The sequence below is a fragment of the Cyprinodon variegatus genome, unplaced genomic scaffold (assembly GCF_000732505.1).
Source record: "Cyprinodon variegatus isolate N-32 unplaced genomic scaffold, C_variegatus-1.0 Scaffold326, whole genome shotgun sequence".
In the NCBI taxonomy this organism is placed as follows: domain Eukaryota; kingdom Metazoa; phylum Chordata; class Actinopteri; order Cyprinodontiformes; family Cyprinodontidae; genus Cyprinodon; species Cyprinodon variegatus.
The window spans coordinates 837,621-861,044 of record NW_015150779.1 but is presented as its reverse complement, the minus strand read 5'-3'; the positions used below and the strand labels follow the sequence as shown (position 1 = coordinate 861,044).

Below are 23,424 nucleotides of genomic sequence, written 5' to 3'. Positions count from 1 at the left end.
GACTGAACTTGGACTATGTGAAGATCTGACCCCGACCACCTCATATTAGGAAGACCGGTTTGACTTATAACGAGAGCCTGAGACATGTTTCAGATTATTTATATGCCTGCTTGCTGATAGTTTCACTCAGTAACAGGTGATTCAGGATGCTAGTCTCTCCTCACACCGTCTCAGTCTGAAAGCTTTCATATTCTGTTTCATTTAACTCGTCACAGCGTCTTTGATGGTTTTAAGACAGCAGTTTCACTCCTCCACCAGAAATAAACAACGATCAAAGTTCGATGGAAAATGTCCTAAAAGAATACAAACTAAAAATCCCAGTTGATGAAAATGCCAGCAGTGACACGACTTCCAGCTGTTCCAGGGACTTTGATGCTGACAGGAATCCAAGACATAAGAGACCGTGACCCTAGAAAAAGCCCAAATTCAGGCCAAAGCCCTTCAGGCCGACAACCCCGGACCCTCGGGTAAAGAGCTCTTTGGATGCATCACTACGATGTTTATTTAGGTGATAGCGAGGACAAGGCGGAGTTAATCTGCTTGTGCAAGAGGAGCTAATTTCTCTTGATACTGTATCAACATCAGCTAAACCCCCTTTCTCTGTTCTGGGTCCATTTAGATTTGTTCATGAAAGCCTTTTATTTCTCTGTTAGTCCAGCAGGTCTGTGAACAGTTTCTTTGTTCTGAGCTCTACCCCCCCAACCACTCACCCACCCACCCTCTGCAGAATCTCATTTGGCTAACTCCGGCTCTCTGGTAAACAAACTCCTAACAATGTGAGATCTTCTCTGACCATCACAAAAAACCTAATCAGAGCTCGCTGGGACGAGTTGAGGCATGAGGGTTCTGCAAGTACACAAGTGTCGTCGGGTGCAAAAAAACGTCTTGTGTTTTTCAGGAAGGGCGTCACCTGATTTTTTCACAGGACCAGTCTGTTATGAGTGGAGGTCGATCAGAAACGGCCCTCAGGCAGCAAGAGAGTCTAAACTTCCTGAGTGAAAAGGGCATGTTTCTGGTTTGGAAATATGAACGAATGGCCACTTTCTGCAGGTGTATGGAGGTGTTCCACGAAAGAGGCCGTGTGAAAGTGTTCCAGCTCTTTTAACCTTCCCCACCCAAAGGGGAAAAAAAAAACTTAAACCGAACCCCTTCAACTCCCTGCTCCACCCTGCCAACACCAACACACCCTGGTCCCACTGGAAAACAAGTGTCCTCTGAGGTCAGGGGTGGGGGGGCCAACCCCAGCCTGCTCCAGGACAGCCACATGAAGTGCTTGGTCTGCTGCCAGGGGGAAGCAGGCAGGAAGGAGCGGGGGGTCTGCAGCAGAGGGGTGTTTTTTTGGGAACAGGAGCGAGGTCTGAGCTGGTGGATGACTTATTCTGGGGTTGAAAAGAAGGGCTCTTTCAGTGCAGTGTGCTCAGCTGCAGCAGGCATCATCCAAAGAGTAATTTGAGCCAAACGTCATGCCCTCAAAACCCCCCCACCCAACCATCTCCTTCTCTTGTTATAGAATAACAAAAACAAGGCGTTTTCCCCAAAAATACTGTGCCTGACTATCCGCTTTCTTCCTGTATAAAACTGTGATTTTATGATTTACTCTCTCCGTCCCAAAGACATGCTCACCATGTTTGGAAAAGCATTACAGCCGCTTCGACATTTCTCCTATTTTGTCACAAACATTAGCATATTTTGTTGGGGTTTTTATGAGTCCACAGATAATAATTGAGACGTTAATACTCATTTTGAATAGTTAAAAAGCAAAGAAGTCTGCTGTGTATTCACCTTCATCATCCCGGATTGGATATACGGTATTTGCAAACGTACCTCATGCTGCATTTAATATTTGCTTTCAAGTAGGTCTTAACCAGTTTTACGCATCCACAGAAAGAGAGTTTTTGCATAGAAATAGCTCCATTTCTATCATTAATGATAAACAGGATTTCCGCACCAACAGCATGAGCTCTTTTAGCATGAGCGCTTTTAAAATTTGAACTTTTCATAAATCTGCAGCGGCCACGTTTTAGGCCAAAAACGCATTTCTTTCTTTTTTTCCTGATTAAATGCACACCATGCTGAGACGTGCAAATCATCCAGGTAAAATGTCTATGGCAAGTGATCAAATCGAATTTTTGATCAAATCGACCTGCACTATATTTTGATAACTTTTTACACCATTAAAATAAAATCTTTGCAGATTTGATCAGTTAAAAGAAAGACTCAAAGGAAAAGTTTAGCATATTTCACAGATATATGACGTTTAGAGAGAATTTCAAGGATAATCACATTCAAGTTTCCTAAATATGTCTGCAGAATAAACCCGGCCTTCCTGTATCGGTAACAAACCTACAGCTGTGCTTGAAAGTTCAGCTACCAGTAAATCCTTAAATATAAGAAATAAAAATGATAAAATTAAATAAATAAATATATGCATATATTAATAAATAAAACAAGCCTGATAGGGCTCCAACAATATGTTGGGGAACACTTTGAGCCGATCACTGAATTCAGGTGTTTTCTTCAATGTTCAGCAAATGTTCAGTCAGGTTTCTGCACCTATTCACAGGTATGTTGCTTCACTCTTCATCTGCAAAGTACTTTCATTTGTCTGGGACAGTTTTTTTCTTTATAATTATTTTTTTAAAACAAAAATTCAGAATCAATATTTTATTTTACTATATTATAATTTAGTTAATTTTAATTTATTATTATGTAAACTTTCAAGCACAACTGTACTTTAACATATAGGAATGAAGGTATAAAGCTGGAAAAGCAAGGATTTTTATTACTATTATAACATGTAAACCTCTGAACTACCAAACTAAATATAGTCTAGCTCCTAAACAGACATATATTGCCTGATTTATCATCGTTAGCTCATGAGAAGCACATTTTAAGGAAGATGCAAAGTATGTGAGGACTGACATGTTAATTTGATGCAGACGTTTTATATACACATTTAGTGAATTACAAATTATTTACAAATCAATAAAAAAATCAGCCGAAAAAGTATCCTCTAAGATTGTTATTGATGTAACCAGATGCTATAGAAAGATTGTAGTTATCTTTAACTTTACAAACGGCTTAGAAATGTTTGGTAAAGCCTTTTTCTAGCAATTTATGCAGCCTGACTAAGTGATACATGCACTCCTGTTAGTAGGAAGCCAACATTTTTTGTTCAAGAAGAGCTTTGTGTTCCTCATGCATATCAACAGGACAGGATTTCGTTCAACCCAGCATTGTGTCTCTGTCAGCCCTCTCCGCAGCACCGTGTGCTTCCCTGTCACGAGACCCTGAAACTGTTTTTCCTCAAGAGTGCACAGCTGATTTGCGGTGGGGGCCGAGACCCTCGCTCACTCACGTTTGTTTTTCCTAAGCTGAGCGCTGGTCACGCAATGTTTATCAGATCGTGGGGAACAGCCGTGCCACGAGCGGCGCCCGATGAAGGTGAACGGCGTGTCCCTAAAGGTGTAGACCGTCTGACCTGTGTGCTCTTCAGCCACAACACATTTTACAGTTCGGGGGTCACAACAGGATGCTCTTTGATGCAAACAGCAAGAGGCTCGGTTAGGGTCAGACGGGAGTTCAAAGAAGTCAAAACTCAGAGTTTTATTGTGCAACAAACACAATACACAATCATTAAGCTGTTTGCAATCCGACCCCCTCCCCTCGCGAGGAAACGTTGTGTTTATGTTATCTTTGCACCACTGAGGCTGTGCTGATTCAAATGGAATTTTGTTTTCTTGAAACTAAATTAAGCATTTGCATTAATTTGGCTTTATTTGCGTAAGCGGTCACTGACATTCAAATTTTTGATTTTCCTGTCTGTTTGCATCCAGCTAATTCTCATAAATGGACTTGAAAAACACTTTTCATTTTTCTTTTTTTCATCTTTGCTCAGAGAATTTAGAGGATTGCTGATATAACGGGTTGATTAAGACACGCCAAAAAACTCAACTGTCAAAAATAAGATGAGAGAAGATATTTAATTTAGGTGTCATTTCTAAAGAGAGACTTCTGTCACTAGAATATAAACTACACTTCAGCGTTTTTCTGAAAATATATGAATATTTATGTTTTTATTTATGGTTGCTAACGTCAGGGATGATTATGATAAAAAAAATTAAAAATAAATGGTTTAAAAGGTAAATGTCCCTATCTACCAAAGTTCTTACACTCCATTCTGTCATTCACTAAACAATGATGGCAGTAAGCTAGATTGAAGCCCTGGAGCTCACTGACTGAAGCGAGGCCGCCACGCAGACGTCGCCGGGCCCTCTGACCTTCATCTGCTAAGAAACAACAGAGACAGATGGAGCTGGGATTCCAACCGGCAACCCTACGGTTGTTGACGTACCTCTATATTACTGTCGCTCCCATGGAAGTACTGACAGTTTCTTCAATGCACATTTAAAAAAAAAAGCATTTAAACAGGACACATTTTGTGTTTAAAATAATAATAATAAATAAAAGAAATAAGAAAGGACAGGAGGTACTATAAAAAAAATAATAATTTGGATATAATTCTGTCGATTCAAAATGACTACGATCTTTCAAGGAGCGATTTATTTATTTTTTTTGTGTCCCAATGGTCCAAGCAGGGCAGGAAATGAACCCAAAGGGTTAAAAGAAATAAATAAAGGCAGCAGGTTAAAAGTGAGAAGCTGAGCTTTTTTTCAGAGACGTCGCCACCTGACTGTTTTTCACGAGCTGAGTACCATGGGAGGATTTGTGTTTAACCTCTGGCCTTATACGCCCCCCCTACCCCCACCATAAGCACACACTCCACCCCACTCCACTCCATCCGGAGTCCAAAAAGAGACACACCAAAATAAGAAACAGGTATTTATACACTGATTAAATACACTTTATCTTCTTTCTACACCAAAACTTGTTTTTTAAATTTTTTTATTTAAAACCTGCAAACACAAACAACTTGTTTTGTTGCCTAAGAGACCCTGCAGGACCTTGGACATTTGTACAGATGCACTTTCAGAAATGTTTATAATAGAGGTATCTTCTGAGTCCCTATGCACTCACATAAACACACCGAGGGTCCCTCGGCAGGCTTTGTGTGTGCCCACAAAGAGCACAGGGCCTGAGAAGGCAACCTAGTGCAAACAGCAAGTCTTCAGCCGTCACTCACGGAGCTGTTTAATGAACTTAAAGCCATGCATTCCTTTTCCCACGCAGGAACGACGGAGTCGCACATCTGGCACAGGGCCGAGCCAGCAGAACTGAGGTCGGAGGTCGTCAGAAACTCCACTGCGGTTTTAAATCCAACTGCCAAAGTTTGCTCACTACGTTCCCGGCTAAAGTAAAAGAGGGCGATTTGTGAAAACGTGCAGCTCTGGTGTTGCTTTCACCAGAGCCAGCAAGAGGTCAGCATACAAGACGATGCTCTGACAGGGTTTTAAAAATGCTCAGCAACAAAACCTTCAAATGCAGCATAACAAATTGAAGAGTGTTTCATCTGTCTAGACATTAAACCTTTAAGAGTGAAGAAAAGTGTTATTTAAACATTATTTTAGGTGAAAATGTATATGATGTAACTGCAACAATTACTACAAGTGCATAACAATTATTTTGGTTGCATAAAACTTTGAAATGCTACTGGAGCTTCTCACATAGAATATAAACCGGAAAAGTTGGTACGTTTTACCACTGATGATTAAAAATTTTTAGCATTGATACAGTTTCCTGTTTTTGTGTCGGCATGACTGATTAAACTTGGCTCCTCCTTTCTGACCATACCGTGTTTGTACTGGAAAGCGGCACACTAGACACGACTCCCAGATCACATCAGCATCCTGCAGTAATAAACCTGCTTCGAAAACAGTTATTTGTTTAGTAAATAAATAAAGGCAAATAATTTCAGGTAAGAGGAAAATATTTTGGGAAACTATAAATGAAAAGTATGTTTCAATTGCTGCCATCTAGCTTTCTGGTAGTTCAGCAGAACTGCCAGCAGATGGCGCACACATTTGCTCATTTAGCCCAGTGCTGGAATTCTATTTAGGCTGAAGGAGGACAATCAAAACGACACTTGGTGTATATTCCCTTATATTTTAATGAGAAAATGTGTTTTGTTCTCTTTAAAATTGAGATATAAAGTGACTATGTATCTTTCAAAACGTAAAGTACGCGTAACCTACACTTAGCAGGGACAGTAAGATGGAAAATATTTTAAATTAAAACTTTGGTACCAACCCATGCCAGAATCTGACATCTCAAAAATAATAAAACAAGGTTTCAAACCATAATTTTAAAGGTAAAATGAAACCTTGATTATCTGTGGAGCATCGACTGAAAAAACAAAATTGCCCTCCATGTGCTCCAAATGACAGTACTTATCTGAAACTGACATTTTTTGTTATAATTTTAGAAGTCTTTGCTGCTTTCTAAAATTACAGCTTTACGCTGTGTGATGCAAACAAAAGGAGCAAAAAAAACTTAAAGTACATTAAAAAAAGCCTTCTGTAAACATTTTCTGCCTGTTCCCTTTGCAGCGTGTCTCCCCTGTGCGAGGCATCGCGTGACTTCGGATCACCGTAGTGAGAGGCCCTGGAATTTAAAGCTGCCAGCGGAGCGCCTCTACATCTGGTTGGCAGGTTCCCGAGGAAAACAAGGCGCATGGAAGGAAAGATTGGAGGGAGAACCTACTCAGGGGCCCAGCCCAGAAAACTACACACACGCAACCTCTCAGCAGAACTTCATTAGTCTCCCTGTCACCCTCTGGGCCTACTAGACATGTTTACATTCAACAGAGAGCCGGAGCGCCGTCTCGGAGAAGATGTTACTGAGACGGGTTATGTGAAACTGGAGGGTTGGTTCACCACGCTGCACACGTCAGCGACAAGAAAGACACACACACCCGAGACACGAGAGGCTTTTATCACCACGATATGAAATGTCAGTCGTCTAGGTGAAGCTGTGTTTGTTTTCTATCATGGCAGACACCACGCCCACTGAAAGCACTGACAGCTTTAAAGAGGTGAGGCAGACGGGTACAATACTCCCCCCCTCCCCAAGGCTGACTGAAGGAACATGGAGCTAACTCACACTCACATGATTCCACTCTCACACGTAGGCAGTAAACAAAAACCTGAGCATAGTCTCTCCAAGTAAAGAACAACAAAAAACTTTTTTTTTTTTAAAAAGGCTCCAGCATGCTTCAAGTTTGATGGATGAACAGGATGTAGTATTTCTGTGCAGCTGACACGTTGTAGAAACACCAGCATGCAACAAACAGGAATTTTCGCTGGGCGTGCTTGGGAATGCCGAGTAATTGGATTCATTTGATTGTTTTGGTGTACTGAAACGATCCCCTTGTGTGAGTACGGATCACTGCAAAATCCCTTTCACAGAGCAGCCGGCTTACAGCGGCGTTCACGGGAAAAACACATGTCAACTGGATTTTAAAGAGGGAAGCATGTGCGTTAGCTGACATGGAAGGGGAGGTTACTTCTCGGTGGATCTCAGAGCACGACGCCAAACGACTTTAACCGTGTTCTGCTGCGTGTGCCGAAAAGCACATCTGCAGAGTTTGCACAGACTAGCAGAGACAAGTTCCCAAAGCTCAATAAACACATCAAACTCTTATTATAGAGAGCTTTTTATCGCTATCTCCGTCAATGATTAACAAACATCAATGTGATGGTCTGACAGAAGATTTCTGGCTCCTCTTGGCTGTTAGTTGCAGAAAGGCAAATCAAATACTTCAGGAGTCTAATTTTGAGAAAAGATTGGAAAAGGTTTTTCTCTAACTTCTATTCAGCTGATTGTGGCTTGTGCAAAAGTGAAATATTATACCAGAAGTCCTGCCTTTAAAAATTCAGAATTTCAGGCTTTTAAAATACCTATTTCTTTTCCACAATAAAAAAAATAGTACAAAATTTGATTTTTTTTCCTTTCATTTATTGATTTATTAAAGGAATTGGTAATTAATTCAATTATTGTTGTTATGTATCATATAAAATACACCAGCTGCTTCTTTTATCGTGTTTTTGGTAGTTCAGGGTCTGTTGTTTTTTGTTCTTTTTTATATCAAGCAAATCAAGCAAAGGCCATCTGCTTAAAATATATCTGCTTCTGCAACTGCTCAATTTTGCATTACATAATGCAATCTTACATTTTAGTTCAGTTCAATTTCTTATGCTGCTTAGTGTGAGGGATTGTATTTGAGTCAATGAGTCGATGCAATCAACTGGTTTTCCTTAGAAAACTTTGAATCAATTTGACTGTATGATCTGGTTGAATTTGTAAAGTGCCTTGAGATGACTTGTGTTGTGAATTGGCGCTATATAAATAAACTGAATGGAATTGAATTAGTTCATCAGTCAACCAACAATATTCTTTATTTAGCTTGTTTATTTTAACTGGGAGTGCATTGAAAATTGATCTTTTTAAAATGTCTTAGATTTACCCATTAAAGCTAGGCATAATACCCTTCAAAATAAAATAGAAACTCTATGTAGGTAGTGTAGTGTGTGGCCATGTGTGAATGCTTGCTCGCCGGGAAAAATCGAAACAAGCTGAAGCGAATGCAGCTGCAGGAGACGGTTTTTGAGTTCCCCATGCTATTCGCCAAGTCTCTCCCCTTAAAAAGCCTCTGTTACTTAACTCCACATTCCAGCATATGCTGCATGCTCTGCTGACCTGAATCTGAGGCTGCCTGGTTGACACACATACTGTAGCAGCCACATCCCAGGCTGCCTCTCATTCCACTCGTTCTGGTGTACTCGAGAATGAGCTCCTTCCTTTTCAGGTGCACCTGGTTTGAGCCAAACTCAACGATTTGTGCAGCAAACCTTTATCTCTGTACTGGCGGTTTTATTCTTACCCTTTTTAAATGAACGATCGAACTCTTGCTTTCTTTACATAGAGTCTAAACGTTGTGCTTTATGGAGGAAAGTGTCTCAGAGCTCCTTTATTAGAAACTGCTGGCATCACCATCTGGTAGCCTTTAGCACCAGTGAGCCTAACTGTACAGACACTGATACGACATCCAGCATGACTTCTCTTCTGCATCAGATGTTTTCAGCTAATGATTGAAGGTTTTGCAGGAGGACAACTTGTAACACTTGCAAAAAAAAATAGTGAACATTCTTGGATAAATGTAGGCCTGCAACACTCACAATCGCATATTCTAGGTGTGTCCGTGTGTGTGTCTACGTCAAGAAAAAAAAAAGTGCTATAAATTCAAAAGAAACTGAAATTCCTTAGCGCTTGGGATACATTTTACAGGTTGCAAATTTGACCCTTTGTCCCGAGTTCTCTCACTTTACTTATGCCTATAGCTAAACCACTTGGCCATTGTGCAACAGTTTATTTCTCTGAGTACGTTAGTCTTTTTACAGCTCAAGGTGTAATAAACACATAACATCTGATCATTTGAAAATGATCAGTTTGAAAACTTTTGACATGAACCATTGCAGCCAATAATCTGAGTTTTTAGAAGCATAAATCAATTAGAGGCATGTCCCATTTCATTACAAGAGACTACTTTTCATTATTCTGCTTCATTCCATCTCTTGCTAAAAATTCTACAGTATTTATTAGTTTGGCTACTAACTTTATGCTCTTGCTACTTTTTTGCAATCTGGTCTGGCTGTGACACCAACCTGAGGAGAAACACCAAATGGGCTGCTTCATAAACACCTTCGATTAAGGATGATAGACTTGGGCCTGTTTTCTGGTGCTTAGTCCTGTTTCTCTCTTCCACAAAGCTATGAGCCCAGCTTTTACTGTGACTAACTACGTGTGCTTCCTTCCATCCCCTTGATAGGAAAACAGGTTCAGAGCTCAAACTCAGCCTGGTTCTGCTGGAGGTCTTTTCCCTGTTAAAGGGGATTTTTTTTTTTTTACTCCCTGTTGTCGCTGCATGCTCTGTGTGAGGAACTGCTGTAGAGTCAACGACACGATGCCAGCAATGCAAGCAATGCAAATTTCTACTGTCGCCACATGCTCATCCAGGAGGCGTGAATCCTGCAAATTCAATGAGTCAGTGCAATCAGCTGGTTTTCCTTAGATACAAAACGTTTAACCAAACCGACAACATGATCTGATTGAATTGTTTTAGGGAAGTGTCTTGAATTGACGAGTTATGAACTGGCGCAATATAAATACATTGAATTTAATTGACTATGCTAAAAAAAACATTTACAGCAATCAAAGCATGGTCTGCACAAACCTCCCTGCTGCAGTGGGGTCTGGTGTTAAAAATATAGAATAAAAAGAGCAAAACCATATAAGTACTAAATATGAGAGGGGAAATATCATAAAAAATACATAAATATTTGCTAATTTATCCCAAAATTTCAATTCCAACACACGCAGGATTGTTTTTTTTTTCCCTAAACAGAAGTCAAACTTTACACCTTCAGCATCAGTACTACCAAAAAAAGCTGAAAGCATCATAATGTGCTACAGGTAGCTGAAGCCGGACATACACTGTGCGATTTTTTGCAATCGTTGCATGCAGTTACAGCTCACACTGTACGACGAAACTGCAGGGTTTCGTCATACAGTGCATGACTCAGACTCCTCTATCCAGAAGCCAAACCAATGGCAATTTGTGCAATTTTTGTGCTGAAAGCCCTAAAAAGAAAAGGCAACAACGTATTTGGACAAAGACATGGCTGAGCAAACGTGGCTACTACGGTCTGTCAATTTTACAGAAATAACCTCATCTCACCCCCACCATGCTTCTGTGTTTTCATCTGAGAGGAAGAAGAAGGATCCTTGTTTGCTCATGGCACTGAGCGATTTGCTCACGGCGGTTGACTAAAAATCAAACATCGAGATTCCTGATCTGGAGATGTTTGCGAGGTGTTCGTTACCCCCTGTACATTACAAGATGCACCATCAGGCTGAAAGTCGGGCCGATCGAAAAATTCTCGCACGACTGAAAAGTCGGCCGGTAAAGGGGGAAAAAAATGGCACAGTGTACACCCAGAATAAGACTGAGCTAGTTTCAATTTAGCTTGGCTAAAACTCCATCGCTTAAAGCATTGTAAACAGCATCTATTTAAACAGCTCAAGAGTTTATGACGAATCATGCTGGCTAATATATTGACTCCTTCTCGGATACAAACAGCAGAGCATTTAATGTTTGACCAAAAATGCTCTTTATATAATCAATGTCACATATTCTTCTTTTTGTGTGCTTTGGCTCCGATCCAGAGAAGTGTAAGGACAGCATTCAGTCTTGCCTCTTAAGCTCTAAGTGCTCTAATGAATGTGACTGTGTCCATGATCATCATCGGTTATATTAGCAGCTTATGCAAGCTCCAGGACTCCAGGTCGCCACGCACGGGGCAATTTTAACTGACGCTGTGGCAGTTGAGGAAGTAAATTACACATGCAATCATGTGAGTGTGCACACGTCACATTTAAACAAACCTGGAAGGAGTACATCAACCGTTCTAGCTGTTTTTGTTGCAACGTTGAAACCCCTAGTTAACAAAGCATAACACTGTATTTAAAAAAACTCTGGACCTCATGATCTAAGATAAAGACGCGCCTTCAAAGCAATTCGTTTGCACAAATCTAAACAGGCAAAACTACGTTTTAGTGGTTCTTTGAATAAAGAGCGATCAAGGCCTTTCGTGAGAGGCAAGCTTTCCAATTCCGTTTTCCTGCCGCCTGGTTCTGCTGACTCAAAGACTTTCAGTAAGCAGGAATGAAGAGGTAGAATTAGGAGGTGGAGAGGGAAAGGAAAATCAAGATAACAGAAAAAACAGATGTGGTCCCTTGAGTGAAGAGGGAGAAAGCGAGGGGGTGAAGAAAGAAGGAGGGGTGGATGGGGTTCCCTCCCTCGTCAAAACAGAGGCATAACTCAAACAGCTCGACAGGGAGCTGACTGCCATGAAGACGCACAGATGAGGGAGGGGAAAAAAAGCAAGAAAAAAAAAAGGAAAAGGAGTCATTCATCTCAGAGAGGAGTAAATTTAATTAGCGAGAAGATTAGGTTAACAAATGGCCTGCTTGCTCATGAAGCGTGTGAATTTAAAGCTGCATTTAATAGATGCATCCAGAAGCAGAAAGAGATACAGGTCGGGAAAAATATACCTGTGATCACAATGATGTCAGGAGCCAGAGTTCCCGGCAGAAGTGAACAGTGCAGATAAAAATAGGAGAGAAAATCCCTCCCTCGTTTTAAGAGAAGCGTGGTTGACATGCTCGGCATTACAATACCAACTTCAGAGTTCCTCTAAACAGGTGACATATGGGAAAAGGGAAGGTTGCGCAATTCTTCTGTGTTGCTCGAAAGGGAAACTTGTGGCCTGAAAAGCCCGTCACAGACATCATCGACAGAGGCTGAAGTTAAGAAAGGGGAAGGAAGCAATGCCAGAGGATAAGAACCACACAGGACCAATTGGTTACACGATAAACTCCAGCCGACGCTGTAAAGCTCCATAAAAACAAGCGGGGCCGTGACAGAGGCCATCGAAACTGAGCTGTCATGTTTAAAGTCGGGCTGCTGCAGATAAGCAGGCTGTCAGAGACAGATGACCCGGTGGGACCCGAGCACCCACCCAGCAGACGTCTCCGTCTGATAATGGGACACAAATATATGCAGGGTGCCTCCAGAGTGCCTGCCAACTCAGCAGCGGCGGACACCCACAAGCAGAGGATCAAAGTGTAATAGCCAGCGAAACCACTGCCTGAGTAAAATGCATACTGAAGACTTTTATTTACTTTAAACTACTGCCATGAAATATACAAGTATGACACATATTAACATCCGATTGTAGCGTGACTATAAGCTTCTGTTTTTCTGTGAGAAGTTATTTGTTTATCCCTGCAGCTCCTACTGTTATACATGCAGATCACTAGCAGTCAGGATTAACTGGTATTGGACACTTTGATCAAGGCTTTATAAAGATGACCTCAGTAATGACAACGTTAAAAGTATTTCATATCTTGATTTAAAGTGATCTAATGATTTCACCAATCATTTATCTTTTGATAAGACTCTGCCTCAGCAAAATATGACTGAATAGATTATCTGTGGAGAGAGCTAAAAATGAGGGTGGAAGCCTTCTGAACAAGTGAACCATGCTTTTCTAACTTCAATAGTCCTCTAACATTAACAGGAGAGAGCCGCCTGTCTTATTTCCTATTAGAAACAAACCTTTTTTTTCTTGTTTTTCCCTTTTTGGGCTTTTTTTTAGTTTTCAGTAATTCTATTTAGCTGATCTTTGGTTTATTTTCCATTTTATGTTACATTTAAGCAGTCTTAAGTTAATCTCTGTCTCCCTTCCCCTAGCGCCCTTCTAGTCTTCCATCCACACCTGCTCCATATCAGTTGATGACCCCAGTCTTTGTTCTGTCTCCCTCTGCAGTTCTTCAATGCTGGTTCCTTGCTGTAACTTGGCCCCCATGTGCGTTTTCCCCTGTTGTCTCCTGGTTTTTGGCTCTTGGATTTTGTTTCTGTTGCCTTTTTTTGATTAAACCTACAAGAACTCATCTCTGCATTTGGGTCCTCAACCAACCTCCACCCTCATGTTGATACTTTTGTTGAATTAAAATACATCTCATGTTATGGGAATTACTAATATGGGGTCGAGTGTATTTTATTTGAACAATTTTTAAAGAATAGGGAGAAGTTATATGATGGAACCTGAATTTTGCTTTGAAAGTGACAAAAAGGCAAAACATTTCTTGTTTTAAATCGGGTATAATTAAGGTCTGGTAGCAGGTCAAACCAGACCTTGCCCATAATGTACGCCTTCCACGTCTGAACTAGACATTTATTTGTCACCTTGTCAGCCACGTGAACATAAAGCGACTGAAGGAACGGCTCTGTGCTCATGGAGGGTGAACTTAAACATCCCAGCCTGTGGCCAGACAAAGACACTGAGTCAGGGCTCAAACAGCAGCCCCTCCCTGTAGATATGTCTAATGGCGTGATGGAAGAAATAAAGGTGGTGACGACGAAACTGGGATTGCTGGGGATTTAACAGGTCTGCATCTCTAAAAGTATGTTAAAGATGTTTCCAACTGGTTCAACAGGACTCCTGGAGGACTTTTGGTTTCAAAATGAATCATCAGCAGGACAAGCAACTTTCAGACAAATTCAGTTCAGTAAACGGTTAATATGTGGGCGAAAATATTCTAAAAGAATGTAAAATGTAAAGGACATAAGCAGAAAATCTGGAAAACTGTCATCAGTTAACCACAAAAGCCTTGGAACTAAAAAGCTCTTGTTACTCGTTTATGTTTCAGCGTCATGCAAATAAATTTGTTTAAATATTGCGGCAGTTTGTTTGAGGAAACATCTAGATTATCCCGAATACAGCCGAGGCTAAGAGACACTTTTCCCAATTAAACTCAAATTCCCAAATGATGATGGTTTAAATATTGAACTGCATAAAAAGTAACCCTTCTAAAACATCAACAGGCAGCTCCGATTGCTTTTATCTAAACTACCAAAACATGTATTTAATAGAATTTTGATGTCATGCAATGATGCTGAAATAACATAAAACTAGACTTATAATAGTTCTCACAAAAATATGATTTAAAAACAAATAAAATACAGATTTTTATTGTTATTAGCTTGAAGTATTACATAACTCTACCCTAAAAGGCTGGATTACCCTTATAAAACTGCCACAGGTGATTTGACAAAAAAATGATCTATTATTTCTTCTTTCAAATAGTATGGCATGATTTAGATTACTAAAATAACAAAATTATTACAAAACAAAAATTGAAAATGAGGCAGTTAGATGTTGCTGGAGTAGATAAATTGAAAAAAGAAAAATTATAACTGCATCTAGCTGGAAACGTTCGGGGGCAGCAAAGTGGGAGATTATATGATATAATGGCTTGCCGGCACTAGTCTCCCACTAACACAGCTGTATCAGTGGAGGCCAAACATTTTTTTTTTAATAACTGAAAAAATCCTGTTTACCTTTATTTCCGACTTTTCCAGCGTGTTTTACAGTCTGGAAAGTTTCAATTAGTTTTAATAATATTCTATATTTTGGCTTCGAACACAATGCATTTGGACTTCATCATCTAGATGACAGGGAGAGTGTTTAAAGCAAAAACATATAGCATACTTTTACTGCAAAGAAAAAAAACAACACTTATCCCTATGACTCCCAGAATAACATAGGTAACATGTTATTACAGGTACAATGATGTCACTATTATTGTTTATTATAAATTGGAAAATATAGAATAAAATCATTTTAAATCCATAAATAGCTTTTAAGTAAAAATGCTCTTAGAACAGAATATTTTAAAGGGTTTTAACAATACATTAATACAAAATGAAAACATTGCATCCACACGATTTCTAAGCTCTTACAGGCAACAGCCTTTTTCTCATCATAAAAGTATAATCCTAATATAGTGCAGTGAATTTCAAAATAAAGGCCTTTAGGATATGCCTTTATCTATATGCCTTTATTTTAAAATCCACTGCACTAGAGTAGGATGATACTTGTATGATTAGGAAAAGGCTCTAAAAGCTTAGAAATAAAATAATTCTACCATATTTGATTTTTTTTTTTAAAGGGATATAATATGGCCTAATATCAATCACAGACTTATGAGAAATCGTACTCACACAGACTTTGTGATATCGACAGTTATTGTATCGTCATCTAAATAAATCAATATAACATTAATTCACGAAAAAACTGGTGATTTGTTCCACTAATGTTTCACTAATGTTTAAACTTTTGCTTTAGGAAATTTTTCCAAACAGTAAAAAATTTTTATTTAAATCTTGGAAGTAAAAGAAACGCGTCCCGGCGGCGAGCTGGAGAGCGCTGAACTACTTCAAGCTGAATGTCTATAAAATATGCCCCGTCACATCGACATTCGCCAGAATTTCCAAACAAACCCAGCTGTAACAGGTAGAAGGTTTAATGCAAGACGTTTACCGACACGAGGTCCTGACGTGTACTTTGGACCTTGTAATTTGAGGGCACATGCTCAGACAAGGATTTGAGTCACGGTGTTGCAAATAATAAAAATGACATCCATCAGAAGGTGGGCCCTGTCATTACAAAGAAAATAATAATAATAATAACAGACTGAGAATTTCCACAGAAACGGCCACAAAAGAAAAACAGAAGGTGACATATTAACAGGCTATTATATATCATATATGTTTGTCACAATGTTGGTAAACATAATAGAAGTCAGGTGTTTCAGTCCACATTTTATAAAAGAAAAAAAACACCACTTATGATAAGGGAAGTGTGTAAACTGGTGATGGAAGACTTTACTGGTACGTGTTTGTCAGTTTGACTGGTCATTAGTAATAACCAGCCACACCCGTCATTGGACATGAGGAAACTTCTGTGTCTCAACCCCTGCAGAGAAATCATCCAGGGTCTACGTCTCTGCCTCGCACGTCAGGGAGGAATATGTCCCTACTTGTTTCACTTCATAGCACACACACACACACACAATTACTCACTCCCAGACATGTGACTGGCAAACCCCGAGCCCTGACAGTGTGTGTCAGCATTAAAGACACCACTGCTCACATGCTGCCCGTCACATCACCTGGTTTTCTAAAGCCACAAGAAAAGGCCAGCTGCATTTAGGGGAAACCAAAGAACCCAAAGAATTTGCACCTTGTTATCATGCTTTGCAAAAAGTAATCAAACCCGTTAAACTTCTGTTGACAGGACTACTAAGAATATTGACTCCACAAATCTGGTCTTAATGGAAGAGTGAAAGAAGAAAGCCATCGATGAAAGAAAAAGGGATCTGAGGGACACAACAAACATGGCAAGCAGGACGTTCACAATCCATCCAACCTAACAGAGCTTCCCCTCTGTGGAAGCAAAAGTCTCATTCTCTACTTGTGTAAATCTTGTATAAAAAGGTGAATTTTCCATTCCACCACGTTATTATACAATAATGTCACTTAAATCTCCCTCAAAAAATTTATAAATTTGTTCCATGAAAAATACATATCAATATTTTTATGAAGCAGTGCTTAACACGGGGGGGGGACAAAACAGCTTTTGTTTTAGCTTAATTCCTGGTGAGATGGAAGTCAAAACAGAGCGAAAACAGACATCTGTGCTTCCCGTGCCCACACCATGAGTCGTGAGAGTTGCTCCCAAAAATAAGCAAAAGGAAAACAATTTTGTGCTTTGAGAGCAGTGCATGCTGGGAAAAAAAGCTGGATCAGAGAGTGTGCGTGCCATCTGTGGACTTCTGAGTCTGGAGAAATGACAAAAAAGGCTCCAGATTCTCCCTGCTTCCATTCACAGCGATATTCTGGGCAGGATTATCATGTTTCTGACAGGATTCCCCAGTATGCCAGCGGATTTCTGCTATGAAATGGAAACAGATCTGATGCACTCTGAGCTTCTCTTTGAAATCATCTCATTATCAGATCTCAGACACCAGAAATTAATTATCTAAATCTCTCTCTCTCTCTCTTTGAAGATGACCATACATACTTTTTTTGCCTGAGAGGAATAAATCTGCCTTCTATTTGCAGCCTGGGAGGTTGTCAGAAAAACAACCAGCAATCAAACAGACATTAGAACAACAGAGAGGACTGCAGGGTGTCCGATGACAGCTTACCTGTGTTTCTCCAGCTCGTTGTGTGACGATCTGGAAAAGAAAAGACGAATGTCAAAAACGAATAATCATATAACCCTTAAAATATCAGGCAACATCATAAAAATCATTTTTTTTTATTTGAATGTGCAACAGATTTTGCAATTTTAGAGGGACACACCAAGAAAAGGAAAACATACAGAGATTAGAGACAAAAAAGGCTTTAAAAGTGAAAAAATCTGAGTATACTGACAGAAAAAGAGCAGAAACTGACGCAGACCTCTCGCTAGGTTAATTTTCCAAAGCTCCTGAACCTTTCCGCCTTAACTGACTCATCAGATCTTCATATAACTCTTATACGACATATACTATATTCCATTAATGCAGGAAAAGCAGTAAAGATTCAACCAGATCATATGTAGAGGTCACAGATCGATCGAGCTCTGAACTCCTAAAGCTTGGAGACGCTCGTAGGGGCGGAAAGGTTAAAAGGTTAATGAGCAGTTTGTATTACACAAATCCTCCAGGAACGTTTTGTACAGATGGAGGAAACCCAACACCACTGTTAACCTGTCAGGGAGGGGTCAGCCAACTAAGATAACCCCCAGTGAAAGGTGTGTAATAAGCTGTTATGCTAAGGTTCTTCACAAAGGAACTCAGGTTAGCCACTAAGCATCTTAAGATCTCTTTCACTTTAGTTAATATTGATCAAATCACATCTACCATTAGTGGGGAAAGAAAAAAAAATCACACAAAGCTCTTCGCAAAGATGTCTGTTAGTTTGCAGGAAATAAAGGAAAAGAAAAGCAGCTTAAAATTCTTTGATTTAGAAAACTAACTAAAAGTCAACAACACTCATCTTAAGTGTCACACGCATCATTTCGTTCTCTTAGAAATGTTTCATACCGGTTTTGACAAATAGTTATTTATAGTATTATTTATAACTCTTAGTCTAATGTACGGGAATGATGGCGCTGAAGTTAATATTAGTCACCAGCAGGAAGTCTTTCATAGTTACGCTGCTTTATTCATTCCAACAGATATTAGAACCACAATTAATGGAAACAGATGGTCAAACAACAAAAGAAATTTAGCTTTTGCTGTTTGACATTAATGTACGAAAATAAATTGTGTCATAATTCCGCGAAACTCTCTTTTTTTTATGCTTCGCTCATTTCGCAGCAACATTTAAAAGGTGTACGGGACATTTCGTCCTGCAAACACCCAGCCTCAACTGTAATTAAATATAATTATCAGTCCCATAAACAAGAATATACTGGCGCACAATGGAAAAAAAACTACATCAAATTAAAATAGGATTAAATGCCTAAAAAAAAACAAAAAAAAAACACATACATGTTTCAATTAGATTCTATGAGATTTTCTATGATTATTTGTGTCCATATTTTGTCCAACATTATATCATAAAAGAAACTAACTGTTATGGGAAAGTTAGAACAAAGGGACTGTAGGGTTATAAAATATGGGTATGAGCTATGGCTGAAGCAATTCATTACTCGTGATTAATCCATTATTGAAATAATCGTTAACTGGACTATAGAGACTCTAAAACGTGTCTTTTGCTGACAGAGCAACCCACTTAGAGCTGTAATTATACCAAGATTGTAAAGAAATATATGTAAACATTTTGCATTTAAGATAAACACAATATTTTTTGTCTGTCAATGTGCTCTATCCATCCTCCTTAAGCAGAAAAGTTTTAGTTTCACCTGGTTTAATTTCGTGAAAAGTCTTTTTTAAGGAACCTTTGGCTATCTGATCATTTATCTATAAATCGAGAAAATAATATAGAGATTAATCTCTTGAACCCAAGTCGGTCTCAGCAGATGGCCGCTCACACTGAGCCTGGTTCTGCTGGAGGTTTCTTCCTGTTAAAAGGGAGTTTTTCCTCTCCACTGTCGCTACAAGCATGCTTAGTGTGAGGGATTGCATTTGAGTCAATGAGTCGATGCAATCTACTGGTTTTCCTTAGATAGAAAACTTTGAATCAATTTGACTGTAGGATCTGATGAACTGTAAAGTGACTTGAGATGACATGTGTTGTGAATTGGAGCTATATAAATAAACTGAATTGAATTGATCTGCAAAATAATCATTAGTTGCAGCCGAAGCATGAGCTGGAAAAGCTGCCGACTGACCTCAACTCAAGAAAATAATATCACAAGAAAGGCGCTAAATTGCAAAATATCAACCATGATGTGAGGGTTCGGTTCTGATTGGCCACGTCTAAGCATGACAACAAACCATGCAAGAAAACATCAGCACATCTGGCCATGAACCCAACATCAGCAGAAAGTAGGTCATATAGCAGAAGCCCGAGCAAACAGGGAGCTAGGAAAAATAATTCCAGATCAGTTCAATGAGGCCAAGAAAACCTTTTCAAAGATATGTTTGTACTCTAACTAAAGCTGCTGTGTACAGACAGATGGGCTAATAAAAAAAAAAATCAGCTGAGGTGGAAAACTGACTGACATGAGCGGCGACGTCCAGCTGCAGAAGAGCGTCACACCCCTGCTGACAGCAAATTTTCACCAATTTTGAGTCCTTATGGGGGTGAAGCAATAAAAATCTTTCAAATAAGCTCTATTAATGTAAAGTTTTAACAGAGCTTTCCATCTAAAATGCTGAGAGCGCAGCTTCTCTTTGGACAGTGTGGTTTGTGTGACAAAGCGTGCATCCTGGATGCCCTTCTGCTGTTTCTGCATGATAGCTGGTCACCGGACGAGGACATGGAAAAAAAAAACCCTCTCAGACGTCTGGAGGCTTCAGACGCTGCAGAATTCCTCAGTGTGTGGGATATTCCAAGACCTCCTCCCCACCAGCCCACTACATTATGACACGCAGGCAGCCGGGAGGGCAGCCGAAACAGGCCCTCTGTTCATGAGGCCATCATGGATACCGCAGCACCAACAAACAAAAACAGCAACAAAGGGGACCGAGGCTGAAAACAAGCCCTTTTTCAAACTTTCCACTGCTCCCAAGGCAGTGGTTCCCACAGCTGTCCCACGACGACGTTTGATGCGCCTAAAGGGTTACCCGGATCTGTCTGCACAGTATCATCCCAGAAAGGAGTGCAGGACGTCACACTGCTGCACTTCTAAATATCCAGAAAAAGAGCCTGACGTCCAGCATGGAGGAAGTCGGGCTATTCAAAGAGGCACGAATTGTGGGAAACGTCGCAGTCAAAGCACAGGGAATGACCAGGAAGTCATGAGCAGGACGGAAATACTTGCAAGTTAACACAGACTTTTTACATATTATGTAAAGGCACAGTATCTGGCATGCAAAACCAATGATGCTCTGTATCTGCTTTTAGGAGGAAGTCGCACAGCAGAGGCCATCCCCTCACCATTTCCCTACTCACAGGAAAGAATTCAAGGCTGCATATAAAGCTCTTTTTTCCATGTGGCTATTTCTATTTCTGTCTAATTCAGATGAGAAATGTGGAACAGACCCCCAGATAAGCTAAAACACAAAAAAACTCCGCCAGGTTTGCTTCTTTCTATAAGCCAATGGAAATTATTGTTTTTATCTATTTTTTTTTTACTGATTTGACTCAACATTTTACCTCCATCTTTTTTCTATTTGACCCTCTTTTTTAATTCTCTATAGGCTTCTTATTATTAGTTAGCTTCAAGGACTAAACCTAAAGGTCCAGTCAAAGCCTTAAAAATAAAAGGGAATGTGGGTACTGAGCAGTTAGAGGAGGATGGCGTGAAAGAGAGACTTCAGATCCGGTGGGCGTGGGTTCGTTCCACAGGTATGTGTGTGGGCCACCACACCCAGAGGGCGCATCCGCACATCCTTTTCATCATTCACCATTAACTGAAAGGATGCGTTTCCTTGTAAGTTCAACAGCATGCTGGAGGATCTGGATGCACTTGAAGTACAACTTCTGATTTAACGAAACTGGACCCGCAGAAATAGTAGAAACAGGTTCACTACCAAGGAATGACGATCCAAAAGCAACCTCTTCATAAAACAGCGTTTAAATGGATGCTTCCTACAAACAGAACCATCAAGTCATTCAGGTTCCCTATCAAACTCATTATTTATTCAGATAAACAGGGAATTGCTAACCAAACATAACCACTGTCACACACCGGGATCAGTTCACTATGAAAAAAAGCACATGCTCATTTAAAAAGACTAAATTAGTTTCCTAGTAAGGGCGTGTCTCCAGTAGATTGAATAGGTTCTGCAGACAAATGAAGGGAAGGTCAATCTGGTGTGACAACTCTGTTTTTAGCAACATGAGCTTAAAGGATTTATTACCCAATCAATTCCTCAGGTTACATTTCAAACAGGCAGCAATCTGTGGTATGTAAAGTTAAGTTGCAGTTTGTCAATAAGCAAAAAGGATATTTGCAAGATTTTTTTGCAGCAATACCCCCCCTCCCCCTGCAGGAAATAACTGTCCTGAAACCATCTTTTATTATAAATCCGGATTATTGTAAGGTCTAAGCCTAAGGATGCCCTTTACCATCTAAAATAACTAAAATATATATATTGCTTTGGATGATTACTGTCCAGGAACAGAGCAGAACTGAATAATGAAGATGGGAGGTTTTGTGTCACCACCGACCTTCCTGAGCGAAACAGTAAAGAAAGTGGGACATTTAGAAGATCTCCGGCGTAAACACCGAACTAAAATCTAAAACTGAATAAAAGAATGCAAATTTGGAGTGAATGTCTTCTGGGAAAAAAGGGTGTTCTTCCATATCCTCTGATGAATTAAAGTATTTTTTTAATATGTCCTTAATTAGCATTGAAAATTAATCTTGTGCTGCAAGCTATAAAGTGGCGAGATCTGAGTTTGCAGTGTCAACAAACCCATCTTGAAAAACTCCCGCTAATACGTCCGTCTAGTAACAGTCAAAATCTCTGTTCATTAGTATAGTGGAGGATTTGCGCAAATTTTTGATTCGAAAAGACCCGCCCCCTCCACTTAATGCACAACCCTGTGCCCGCTCCTGAGAGGGAACGTCTATTAAACGTATGCAAGAGCGTGCACGAGCCCGTTTCTCCTCGTGCACGCTCTGCTTAAAAGTTGCATCGCTCATGCAAGCTTACTTTCCAAAAGAAGATTTGCAATTTTTCATCTATATCAGTCCCAAAAGGTGAAAATGGGGCTGAGCATGTCGCCTTGATTGACAATTAGGAGGACAACTAATCTTGATGATCCACCCACAAAAAGAATATCCTCCGCTTTACCTTTAATTACAAAATATTCAGAAAATAATGTCAATAATATGAAATTAAAAATGAAATTTGACAGATCCAGCAATAAAAAGAGTTCTAAAAAGAACTGATATGCAATGCAGAAGGATATGGAATATAAATAGGAGCTAAGCAGGACACAAAGTGGTAAAGCCAGAGCTATTCTGACAAAAAAGGATAAAATATCGACCTTTAGTCATTCATCTAACCATTTAAAAGTCATAAAGCCTAACTGAACCGAAACTGAAAGCTGCAGTTATGTAATGCAGTCCAGCAGACCTTCTTAAAGTCTGCTGGAATGGGAGGCGCCTTTCAGGGGGGGAACTTTGGGGAAGAAAAGGAAGAAAAAAAACCCCAGATAGTCTGATTTAAAAGGGGTAAAAAAAATAAAAAATAAAAGGACAAGCAGAATGGGGTCTGCCTTTGGTCTCTGTGTATGTTTGGCTATGTGAAGAAATGCGACCCCTCTTTCTTTTTGCAGGACTTTCATTCTGCAAGCAGACACACCAAACAAAACACTCTCAGCCACATGAAAAACACAAGACTTTTAACTGGAGTGAAAGTATTGCAAGCTGTGTTAGACAAGCTGCAGAAACGAAAGGTTAAATGCAAGTCGGATGTGCATGTGATTGTCTC

At 39.8% G+C, this 23,424-nt stretch overlaps 1 protein-coding gene across 2 annotated transcripts in view; it reads right to left on the bottom strand.

Annotated features, from left to right (window-relative positions):
- The window catches only part of mxd4 (MAX dimerization protein 4), a 33,841-nt gene that overhangs the window by 9,453 nt on the left and 964 nt on the right, over positions 1 to 23,424 (bottom strand). For both annotated transcript variants that reach the window (XM_015384896.1, XM_015384897.1), the window contains exon 3: positions 17,572 to 17,601. In XM_015384896.1, the coding sequence (XP_015240382.1) occupies positions 17,572 to 17,601 (30 nt within the window). The remainder of the gene's footprint in view (positions 1 to 17,571; positions 17,602 to 23,424) is intronic.